General features: G+C 29.4%; 1 protein-coding gene across 4 annotated transcripts; it reads right to left on the bottom strand.

Annotated features, from left to right (window-relative positions):
- Positions 1-733: 733 nt before the first annotated feature.
- LOC123299767 (inhibitor of nuclear factor kappa-B kinase subunit beta) lies at positions 734-11,509 on the bottom strand. 4 transcript variants are annotated; one of them, XM_044882108.1, is made up of 7 exons: positions 11,308-11,509; positions 10,539-11,136; positions 7,541-7,967; positions 5,843-6,405; positions 3,339-3,491; positions 2,797-3,162; positions 734-1,307 (listed from the first exon to the last, which is right to left on the bottom strand). In XM_044882108.1, exons 1-7 carry the CDS (start codon positions 11,417-11,419, stop codon positions 1,229-1,231), a joined length of 2,298 nt encoding a protein of 765 aa, XP_044738043.1. In that variant the 5' UTR covers positions 11,420-11,509; the 3' UTR covers positions 734-1,228. The 4 variants fall into 4 exon arrangements, 3 of the variants coding, with proteins under 3 accessions (XP_044738043.1, XP_044738064.1, XP_044738055.1); XM_044882129.1 differs by having other exon boundaries at positions 10,539-10,731; XR_006535360.1 differs by having other exon boundaries at positions 2,677-3,162.
- Between the last annotated feature and the right edge of the window lie 1,468 nt (positions 11,510-12,977).

Raw genomic sequence — 12,977 nt, 5'->3', positions numbered from 1 at the left:
TCATGTCTTACTCCAAGTCCCTAATACAAAGACTATATATAGCATCTATCAGAAGTATTTGATAAAGAAATGCTAGGTCATATAACGATAAATTTTTCTCTTTCGACCTATAAGCCATTGCAAATAACAATATGATTACATATAGCGTTGCCACCTCAAAAGTATTGAATACACTGGCACATTACACATACATACATGTCACACAAATATAACTAATATTTCCATATAATACATACTATACATTTTGCGCCCTCAAGGGTAAACAGCGACTTTTACGAAAAAATAAATAAAAAGTGTTTATTTTTTTATAAGGAACTTTTTTACACGTAAACTTTTGTTCTATCTCTAACGGTTTACAAGATGGGTCCTACGGGTCCAATTGACCTATGTTGCTCATTTACGAACTCGACCTCACTTTATACGCCCTGACCACGCATAAAAATTTTAGCTTGATATCTTTTTTCGTTTTTGAGTTATCGTGTACACAGACGGGCAGACAGACAACAATGAGCTGATTAGGTGATTTCATGAACATCTGTATCAAAATTATTTTCGTAGCATCAATATTTTTAAGCGTTACAAAGTTGGGAGTAAACTTAGTAAACCTTGATATATATTACATATATAAAAGGTATAATAACAATTAACAGTATTTTTAATGAAAAATAAAACCAAATTATAATAATAATAAAATTTATTTTAAAAATATCAACATTCCGTTTATAAAAATTTGTATTATCACAATCATTTAATGTAGTACGATCACAATGGCTGTGGAAAAATTAAGGCTTGATTTTCACAAAAAGAAATTTAATGAATAAAGCTTGATTCCTCACAAAAATAACTCAGCTTAGGTTAGAAATTTCCATTTAAATATACGATTTAAGAGAAAATTTAACTGTATAGAAAATGCATGTATATATTTATGTACATATATTATTTGTATGTGATTGTAGGGTCACAGACAAAATTTAACGCACAAAAATTCGAAATGCCTTTACCGTCGAATCTCTATCAGACACAATGATCGTATTACCTAATAACAATAAAATTAAAATAAGTAACTTTATAAAAGCGCAGAGTACATTTTTAAACGTCTCTTTGGTTTTGTTTAAATATATTTATCATTTAAAAAATAAAATAATTGGCTACGACGTTAATCAGTTTGATGCCAACTTCAAATCACAATTTCTTAAATATTCAGCTCTATGTTATATATACTTGAGTCTCATTCGAGATTAAAATCAAAATTTGTTTTCATAATTTCCTCAATTTGTAACAAACTTTCATTTGTTTTATGTTCCAATCTAAAACCATTACAAAAAATTAATCAAAAGTAAATAAGGAAAAAAGAAAAATATAATTGTATAAATTTCTTTGTGTATCAGAATAAATGGTCAATAATCTACGGGGTGTTAAGGTACACCAAAACAAGCTATTTGGTATGAGAAACATGTATCTAGAAATGCTCCTCCATAATATGTCAAATTTATGCCGAATCCGTTGAGTTTTCGAAAAATTATTTTGAACAAAATTTTTTTGTATTTATATGAGAATATGAAAAAAGTTTCAGGCAAGAATTGTAATAAATTCAATTTTATTATAAAAAAAAACATATATATTTTTAGAGCAGAGAAGAATAGAAAACAGCACAGTGAGTGTAAATTTACACTTACTGTGATCTTAAGATCGCCAGTGCAGAGTGTGAAGATCGTTGGCGTTAATCGAATAATTAATTTTTCAATCGGTTATTTAATTTGATTATATTCAATCAGATAAAATTAATAGAGTTTAAAATAATCTCGCAATTATTAAAATTAATAACTAATCTTTAATCGTTTTAATTTGATTATACTAATCAATTCATTTTTTAATAACAAGGAAAAATAAATAACAAGTATATTTTTGTCTAAAATTCAGCCAAATAATTGTTTGAGTACAACGTAATTGACTTCGTATAATAACTAACGCACAGTCGCGTATGTGAATTATATTCAAAATATTTAAGTATAAAGTCATTTTATACAACATGATATTCAGAAAGATGCTAATTTTTTCATTCAATTTCTTCTTCATGTAGCGAATGACGCTTAATTTTACTATCCAAAATGAACAAAAAAAAAATCAGCTGCTATATCATGTGGTGTAAAATGACTTGATACTTCATTTTGCGTATGTTTCAAATACGTGAATAAAGGATCTTCAGTATAGTTCACTAGAGTTCATAAATTTTGGCACGGCTGCTTGAAATTAGTCGGAGCCAAATTTTTTTCCACGACTTACTTACTGCTGCATTGAGCTCAACCATTATCTCAGAAGCTAAAGCTCAGAGCTCCAATGTTTTAATAGAGAACTATTTTTGTTAAGAATTTCAGTCGGTATAAATTGACTTATTGAAATGATACACTTCCTCTTATAGTACAAGTTAGTTTTTTTTTACTTGGGAGCTCTAATTGTAAATAACATAAATAAAAAGAAATGAAATTTACAAAATTAAAAAAAAAAAAAAAAAAAAACCGACAAATTTTTCGGATTCGGAACTCTAAACTCGCACTTGAAATATAACTAAGAACACTCTCCATTAAATTACTTTTTTACTTCTCGAAACTGAACCAATTTTGAAAATCTACAGGGCTTGCTTGGGGTACTGAACCCTAAACGCACTTGTTAAATTACCTTTCAAAAAAAAAATCGGTTCATCCGTTTAGGTTAATCGATTCACACACAGATAGCAATCAAGCTTATTAAACCCTGTTTTTGATTCGGGATTTATAAACATCAAATATTTCAACTTACTGATGGCGTAAATTTGCATTATCATTAATAATTCCAACAACTTCAGAACTTAACGTTGATAGATCAAATGGTGCCATACTATTAACCATAAACATTGAATCCTTCGACATATTTGGCATATTTGTGACCTCAGCTAATTTTGAATCTCCAGTTATAAATTTTAATGGTTTATGTACTGTATATGAATTTGTATTGCCATTGCAATTCATTTTTTGGCTCGACTCGGATAATAAATATTGCCATAACTCTTGTTGCCTTTCACTTTGTAATTGGCATAAATCATTTTTGTACTTTTTTATATGATCTTGCGCATTTGAGATGACAATTAATATTTGATCATATTCTTTTTTCAGATCATTGATTTGTCTAAAATTAAAAATTTTAAATGTATCGTTTTTGTAAAATAAATCAAATTGGTCGCAGTACAAAAAAGGTTCTCAGACTTACTCCTAACTCAAATCTAATCTAATATAACTTGAATTATTGTCCATCTCAACGTAAATTTATATACAGATAAGGTTAATTAATTGTAAAATACTTACTGCATATATTTATGAAATTCATTATTTTTTAATAATCTCAGTCTTGCGTTTAAACATTCGTAAATGACATCAACAACACTTTCGCAACTGACTAGTTTTTTTTCTTTGTGCTTTATTTTAAATTCTTTATAAATGTCTAAAGCTCTTACAAAACTAGAAAGAAATAAATATTTCAATTTTATCTTATGAACTAAAATATTTAAGTATGTAATAATATATAAAGCAAGTAAACAAAAAAACATAAATAATAATAGAGTTAATTGTTGACAAACAAACAAAAATAAAAATTCGATTAGTTGATAAAATTACACTCTGCGTCTAGAGCTCGTAAAGCACAATTAGATAAGGCGCTTGGCATGTATCCAAGAGATCCGGATTCTTAGAGTTTTGGTGCGAGTGTATTTTTTCCAATTCTCTTTAATTAACCGACTTCAAACAAAAAAGGAGGAGGTTATCAATTCAACTGTATTTTTTTTTTATGTTTGTTACCTCAGAACTTTTGACTGGGTTAACCGATTTGAATGATTCTTTATTTATTTGAAAGCTGGTGCTTCCCGTGTAGTCCCGTTTCATTTTTAAAACCATAAAAGTCTTAAATTTGCATTAAGTTTGCACGACAAGAGAACGAATAACTCAATATCACGCCAGCCGATTTAGATTATTCTTTTTTTAGTGACAAATTAGTTAGTTTAATTCAGATTCACTAAAAATCACTAAATAAAAAAACTTTTAACAAAAAGAAAACCGACTTCAAAAGGAAAACTTTTCCAAAACAAATTAATATGCACTAAAAAGTAAAAAAATAATTTATAATATAATGTAGTTAAAATTATTGTTATTTTTGTAGTCGGTGTCAGCGAAGGAAACAACTCTGACGGACCAGTTTGCTACATTAGCTTGGCTGACTCCGACTCCAAAAATAACAATAATTTTAACTACATTATATTATAAATTATTTTTTTACTTTTTGGAGCATATTAATTTGTTTTGGAAAAGTTTTCCTTTTGAAGTCGGTTTTCTTTTTGTTAAAAATTAATAATAGAATAGGAACTGTCTGCCTTTAAAACACGTAGAAATAATATTAATCCTCATGATATTGAGTTCACTAGAAAGCTAATACTAAATCATATTTATGACCCCGCAAAAATATGATTTTGAGCCTAAGGGTATCGCGACTGGCTCGCATAAAGCTTAACCTGATCGCCCGCATTGTTTAGAGTATGTTTGGATTTATCTTTAACAAGTAAAAATAAACAATTGACTGAGTTAATTGAGAAATACCATGCATAGACAGTGTTGATTACTCTATCACATTACACATACATGTCACACATTCGTAACTGATATTCCCATATAATACATACTATAAAATTTGTACCTAATTTGTGCCCTCACGGGTAAACAGTGATGTTTACGAAAAAATGTTTCAAACAAAAGTTGTTTATTTTTGTTTGAAAGTTTATATTGTTGATATTTGTTGAAAGTTGATAAGGAACATTTTTTACATTTAAACTTTTGTTCTATCTCTAACGGTTTACAAGATAGGTTCTACGGACCCAAGACCCAATTGACCTATGTTGCTCATTTACAAACTCGACCTAACTTTTTACGTCCTGAGTACGCTGTAAAAATTTCAGCTTGATATCTTTTTTCGTTTTTGAGTTATCGTGTCCACAGACGGACGGACGGACGGACAATCGGAAATGGACTAATTAGGTGATTTTCTGAACACCTTTGGAAAAATTTTGTGCGTAGCATCAATATTTTTAAGCGTTACAAACTTGGGACTAAACTTAGTATACCTTGCATATTACATACATGCATGGTATAAAAATAGAATAAGTCTTCCAATAACTATTTTACTCAACAATGTCTTTATTGGTTAAATTCAGCAGTGCCCATAGCGCTTTAACTATTGGATTTTGGATAAGAGTATATAAGGCACTTTCGACTTAAAGTTGTCCAAAGAATGCGTTCTTAAGCTATGTCCATTCAGTCACGGGATATCCTGTATATATTTATATACATCGAAAAACACGTATATATACAGGATGTTCCAAAGTAAGTACAAAAAATTTAAGAACATATTCTTCAGTCAATTTAATGAAGAAAATTTCACATTAACATATGTCTGAAAATGCTTCGATTCTTATGAAATTTGATGAACTCAATTTACACATCTGGAAGCATATTTTAACAATTTTTTTTTATTTTTATGTGTGGCGTTAGCGTACATTTGTCTACCGAATATACCGGAATGAATTCAATTACGGACTTGATTATGAACTTTTCTTCATAAAATTAGCTCTAGAATATGTTTGTTTGTTGCACTTACTTAGGAAACACCCTGTATATATTTTATTGAAAAAGACAGCATAGCAGTACTAACCTTATCAAACCTTATCTTAACATACCGTATAACTTATACCATAACAAAGTTGTTGGACTTTCGTAATTTAAATTTTCAAAATCGTAAAAATGAAATAAAAGCTATGATTACTCACCTACTAGTTAAATCATGTACTTTATCTTTTGAATATGTATCACAATAATCAGTGCTTAAATTATTCACACGCCTAAAAGCAGATTCATAACGTGTTTTTAATTTATTTGTAGCTTCACGTAATTTTTCAATATCTAACGTTATCTTTTGATATCGTTCACACCATTTCCCATAAACCTGGTTTTCGAATTTTTGTAATTTATTATAATTTAATTCATCCATTTTTAATAAATAATTCGAAAAATCTTTGTAAGCATTTAATTCGATTGTGTGATCGTACATTTGTTGAATACGTGCTCTTGATTTTGTAAAATTTTGTATTAAGAAGTTTATTTTGACCACGCATGAATCTAATAAAGTGTCATATAAACGACGTTCGCTGTATACGAAGAATAATGCTTGTGAGTAAACACGTTTTTGATAGAAGTAACTACATGAACGTTTTGGATCGACTAATAATGGTTGCACATCTTTAGGCACTAGTGGTGATTTTAATAACATTTCTTTGTTTGTAGGTAAAATGTGATCTTTATGAAATACGTAAAGCATTGGACTATTGTATGTCTGAAAAATATAAAATCAAATTTAAATAAAAAATTTCGTATTTAGTGAAGCAGCATAATACAAAGATGTAAAACAGTTTAGCACTTTGTGATGAAAAACGTATCAGATTTTCATGGTAAGTACATTAGGCTAGAATCGTTTTTTGAAGGGTTTCCAACAATTGATGTAATTTAAATACAGATCACAGTTTAATCGTTTTTTTTTTTTTTTTTTTTTTTTATAGCTACGTACCGATTTTATATAATGTATACTTTAAGTAATTGTTTTGAAAAATCCACTAAGCTTCATTATTCCTCAAATATTATAAACATTTTATACCGATAAATTATAATCTAACCAACAAGCGAAACCATAATTAGATTGCATAAACTGAATTTGGGTCTAAACTTTGTTTCCGTGAAAAAAATGGTTAAAAAAATTGTTAATTTTTATAAAATAAATCTTTTTTTATTTAAATTTTACCTTTCGGCTTAAGGTTAAACTTTATATAGATCCTATATATTTGACGCTTGCGTAACTAAAAGGCCTAATATCTTACAATTATATTCATATAATGTACATAACAATGACGTGCCCGACCAAAATTACTAAAGAAACTTGAACTTGTAAATTTTAACCTTTTAAAAATTCTTAAATTAGAATTTTTACAATTTCAACCTTGAGTAATTTGAGCTTTAGAAAGTGTGAACACATCAGTCTGCAAATTTTTGTGCCTCGCATTCACGCAGTGATAGCATTCATCCTGTGATCTAAGGGTTGGCCATAACTCTAATGGGATTTAATTAGCAAGAATCTGCGCGTTTTTTGTCCCTTCCGTTCACCCTTTGGTGGCGTATACGTTGGAGATCCATAGGTTAGCCATTCCTCAAAAGACGACGAGTTATCACGGGCCTGCGGGTTTTTTGGACTTTTTTGTTCAACTTGTGTTGGCGTCCATCCTGTCTTCCTTCATTTTTCTAAAGTTTTAATTGCTCAAAAATTTCAAATTTACTAGTTCAAATTACCAAAGTTATTTTGGTATGAAACCAACAATGGTGAAAATTTTATGCTTGCATCACAAAGTGTAAGATTGTTTGCTAAGCCGTCTCCCTAATTGATATTGATTTAGAATTATTTGAATAAATATTGAATAAACCTCATCAAAATAATCCATACACAATCCATCCGATAATATTTGTACCCCATAAAAATCCAATATAAATTGATCAGTTATGGATAACGACAGATCACGTTCAATCCATGTTTGTAATGTTGTAATCAATGTACTTTCATCAATTTCATAGCTTACAAATTGATATGATGTCACTGAATAAATACTTAATATTTTTTTGGATAAAATATCATCTAACATTGAAAATATAATAATTTTATTATCATTTTCATTCCGTCCACGTTTCTTTGAATTCCATTCTAATGCATAACGTAACCATTTTTCCATTTTATTTTTAAAGGTTTTTGTTACATGGTTCGTTGAATACATTTGTTCTGAATAAATGATTTGATTATCGATTGTGTTGTAGATGCATATATGTTCGGATTGTTTTTGTTCAACTTTTTCCATCCTAAAACGTAAATGCAATTCCATAAAGCTAGTTAATTAATTAATATTTCACTCCTCAAATGCTATCCGCTGTTTTTATAGAAAATAAATATGATTTTTTTTTATTATCCCAAATAACACGTAACATAACATAAATTACACGGTGTTTTTTTTTATTATCCCAAAAAAATAACTGATAAAGAAAATTCAGTGGCAATAAAATAAAAAATTCAAATTCAATCAAAATAGTGGCTAAAGGTGGCAGTTTACCACCACTGATATGAATCACTGACCTAATGAATTTTGATTCCAAATTTAAAATCAAATATTTTTAGATATTTTTTTTTTTCGAGAAAGAATCTGAAATTTAATTAAAAATGGTTTACACAATGTCTCGAAAAGATCTTTACAACGCGCTATCACGTACAGTAGTATTACTTTACGGGGTAAAGAGTTGAAAAGACCTTTAGGGACATTCTACATACGTAATGTGATTTATAGAAAAAGGGATACAATAGGTAATTTTTCTTTATACGAGGCAAAATTAAGTTAGTTTAGGTTAGAGTGGCTGTCTTGGACTAGGAAACATTTAGGAAATAGAGTCAGTTGTAATACCAAAACAAGGTTGGCTTATCCCACGGCTGCTACTCCATGAATCATTTGGAGCTGCTTAAGAACAGCAGGAGAGCTTTGATGTTAACGGATTTCAAGTCAGAGGTCTTCAAAGAAAGGCTGGCTCAAGTTTCTATCTCCTCGAGAAAAGCTGGACAATGACAGAGGGGACGAGACATTGTTTCTTCCTCGCCTCACTCTGACAGCTCCTACAATAATCGTGATGCACTAGTATGCCCAGTCGTGCAGCGTGTCTGCCGCATAACCAGTGTCCTATCTTATACAAGGCATTTTGATTAGGTAATATACATAGTACATATACGTATGCACGAACGTAAATCCATTTTGATTAGGTAATATACATAGTACATATACGTATACGTAACTCACATGACTCAAAAACCCTCAGTCGTTGGATTTTATGACTATTGAGTAAAAACATTATTTTCATTGGCTCACGTCGTCAAGAAAAGTCGTTCAAATCTTTGGCAAGAAATTTTAGATCAACTGCTTCAGTAAGTAATCACACAACAAAAGTCGTCAAAACGTGAGATTTGGTCGAGTGCCTTTAAAAGTAAGCACAAGTATTGCCATCGATGATATCGAACCGAACCTATGCGGTCGGGGAATCGAAAAATTGCATTTACACATTTAACAATTACTTAAATACTCTTTCAATTAAAAAAATTTTTTTTTTGTGATCTCATACATAAGTTGGTTAATTTAATTTTAAAGTTCTATTATTTTTAATGGTAAAACACAAAATTTGGAATATCTTGGTAAATGTGCAAACTAATTTAGACAAGTAAATTCAGAGCCATGCCCAGAAAATTTGACCTAGGAGTGGGGCATAGCTATATATTTTGTAGAACATTTTGTACAGTGTAGCCAAGATAAAAGAGATCCAGAGTTAAACTGTAGAGGTAGTCCGGAGAGGGGTCTCGTAATGTTCAACGACCATTTTGTGTTAAAGGCCATATTGCGTAGTTAGTTGTTAACAGGATCGGAACTGTACGATATAATTATCGTACATATATAAAAATTTCATGCCAAAGTACGATGTACGATCCGATCGTCTACTTTTATCGTACATTTATTTCTGAGAAAATTTTGACATAAAGTTAAAGCATTTACTATGATTTATTTATTCATTAAAAGAATTGTTTTGATAAGTACAATAATTCTGCTTTATGTAAAATAATTTAACGCTACCGATGGTACGATTTGTTTTTCACTTCAGGTTGTCAACACTAGTTGTGGACAGGGTTTTCCATAATGCAGTTTTCAATCGAACAAAGGGTGTTTATTCAAATCTCTGAATGAAAAAAAATCCGCCATAAATCAAGATGTTTCACTTGTAACTGATAACTGTATATAGTTTTTTTTACAGATTTTTTATGCACCAATTTTTGTTGAATAAAATTCGTTATTATTATTATTATCTACTTTTATCGTAAATAACTATTATATTACCGAATTAGTCTTTTTCCTGGGAAAATTAAAAATAAATCCTCTAGATGGCAGAATATGCCATCTAGCGGATCTTTTTTTAATCTTCAGAGAAAAAATGCCTGGAATTATTAATTATTGTATGTCCGGATTTAATGATAATATGATATTGCTTATAATTTGTCTTATGTAGTTAGTTAAAAATTTTTATTAGTATTATTTTAAAAATATAATGCTTTAATTAGCTTTTTTCCTGGGAATATTAAAAAAAGGTCCGCTAGATGGCAACACTAGGGAGGGGTACAAATATATCCTGCCATCTAGAGGATTTATTTTTAATCTTCCCAGGAAAAAGGCTAATTGCATTAGACTTTTGGATTTTTTTTATTAAAACACTATACACTTTTTTCATAATGAAAACTGTTTATAATACTTAAGGCAAAAGATTATTGAATTTAAATTTTTTCATATCATTTATACATATATATCTAGTTTTACAAGGACGGTAAATATTTAATATAATTTTACTTACCAAATTCCAAGCTCCGCATAATTTGGTAAAAATGGTCGTACCCCACAAATAATTTCAAATGCAATCAATCCAAATGACCAATAATCCACACTGTTCGAATAAGACTTCGCGCATAATATTTCCGGTGCTAAATATTGTATAGTCCCAACAAGACTAGCATCAATACTATTCGAATCCAATTCTTTAGCATACCCTAAATCAGTTAATTTATAAATAAATTTACTTGGACGTTCATCTGTTTGTTGTAGTACAATATTTTCTGGTTTAATATCTCGATGTGTGATAGCTTTCGAATGTAAATATTCGATTGCATTCTTGACATCAAATAATATATCACGGCATACGGCTTCGGGGAGACCACAACAATTTGCTGATCGATTTAACGTTTCACGTAAATCACCTCCAGTACAATATTCCATACTTAACATGGGTAATTTGGATAAGTTGTAAGGTGTTAAAGCTTGTTCTAATACTTCTGGTAAATGTTTGTACGAAACGACATTTTTGTGGTCTATATTTCGTATCATTTCTACCTCTTGGCACCATCGTTCTTTTTGCTTTTTAGTGACTTCCACCCCTGGTCTATATTTTTTTATTGCTAAAAATTAACTTATCGTAGAAAAGATAATTCAACATATCAAAGATCTGTGAATTCAAATCTCTAAATGTTAAAAGGGGAATTTTTGTTATTTAATTTTTTGTTAGGGGAAAAATTAAGAGATAAGGAAGAAATTCCATTTTTTTATCTATTATTGACTAAGAAACCAACCTATAAATTCTTCAGTGACATTATTCTTCCATAAAGTTACGATTCCAAAACCTCCAGAACCTAAAATACGCTCTTTACTCCAAACTTCAATAATTTGCGGTTCCTCAATCATTGTGTGTGCCTTTAAACACTCATTTATTGTTTTTAAAAAATTTATAAGTTTTTATGAAAGATGGACGGTATAAAAAATGTTTATCTACAAATATACAGAGTGTCCTAGTATAAATTTCTCTATGGTGCCTCCTTATATGTTTAATGCCTTTAGGATGAATGTATGCGCGTTTTTAATGTTTATCATAAATTGTAGTTTATTACATAAAACTATAATCTGTGATGTTTATTAATTAATTAATAAAACTTTCTTCGAGATTAAATTACATATGTCAGGAATTTGATAATATGTTCAAATTATTTATTTCGATATTTTGATACTTTCTTAATATAATTAAATATAGCAAAAAATCGAATGTGTAAAGTAATGGGATTTTGAGAAAAATCGTTACGGCCTATAACCCCGTAATAGTGCACTTTAAGTCAAAAATGGTAATAACCTTTTTTGTAGATAATTAAATTTCCTATCTTTTTAGCCAAATTTTTTTTTTTGTTAATCTTTAATAAAATTTTAAGGGGTGATTGCTGCTTTTGCTAATTATTTATTGCTAATTATGCCACTAACATTAACATTTTTCATATATTTATTGAATTTTTATCATGGCTATGTATACTTCTTTTTATTAATCTTACACCCAGTGGATGTAACATTAAACGTATTATAACTTCATAAAGATTAATTTTAGAAAAAAAAGTTTTAGGAAATTTGTAGATTTAAAAGTTATTATCATTTTCTTGTTTAAACAAATAAAATTTTTTACCATTTTTGGTCTAAAGTGCACGGTTATGGAGATTTAGCCTAAGACGATTTTGTGCATTTACATTCAGACCGTGATACTGAACTTCTTTAAATGAAACAAGTGAAAAGAAACAATTGACTGAGTTAATTGTTGAAATACCATGCATAGTCAGTGTTGATTTCTTTATCACATAACACATACAAAAATGTATAGACAGTGTTGATGCGCAATCGTTTGTTTTTTTGACGTCACGTAAATAACAAAAGATATTCACTTTTAAATACACACACACACACAACTGATATTCCTATATTAATACATACTATAAAATTTGCACTTAATTAACGCCCTCGTTGGTAAACAGTGATGTTTACAAAAAAATGTTTCAAACAAAAGTTTTTTATTTTTTTTATAAGGAACATTTTTTACATTTAAACTTTTGTTCTATCTCTAACGGTTTACAAGATGGGTCCTACGGACCCAAGACCCAATTGACCTATGATGCTCATTTACGAACTTGACCTCACTTTTTACGTCCTGAGTACGCTGTAAAAATTTCAGCTCGATATCTTTTTTCGTTTTTGAGTTATCGTGTCCACAGACGGACGGACGGACAGACGGACGGACAACCGGAAATGGACTAATTAGGTGATTTTATGAACAGCTATGACAAAATTTTTTTCCTAGCGTCATTATTTTTAAGCGTTACAAACTTGGGACTAAACTTAATATACTATGTATATTTCATATATGCATGGTATAAAAACAACTCCTATAATTTAGTGCATTATGGACAAGAGTAACTAGCTTCTATATAAA

The sequence above is a fragment of the Chrysoperla carnea genome, chromosome 1 (genome assembly GCF_905475395.1).
Source record: "Chrysoperla carnea chromosome 1, inChrCarn1.1, whole genome shotgun sequence".
Lineage (NCBI taxonomy): Eukaryota > Metazoa > Arthropoda > Insecta > Neuroptera > Chrysopidae > Chrysoperla > Chrysoperla carnea.
This window is presented reverse-complemented; position numbering and strand designations above follow the sequence as displayed.

Excerpts from the sequence above, each read along its gene's own strand:
- LOC123299767 (XM_044882108.1), bottom strand. The coding sequence starts at position 11,419 with ATGATTGAGGAACCGCAAATTATTGAAGTTTGGAGTAAAGAGCGTATT. Across the intron at positions 11,137-11,307 it reads TGTCACTGAAGAATTTATAG|CAATAAAAAAATATAGACCA; the intron begins GTTGGTTTCTTA and ends GTTAATTTTTAG. Across the intron at positions 7,968-10,538 it reads TATGCGGAGCTTGGAATTTG|GATGGAAAAAGTTGAACAAA; the intron begins GTAAGTAAAATT and ends TTTACGTTTTAG.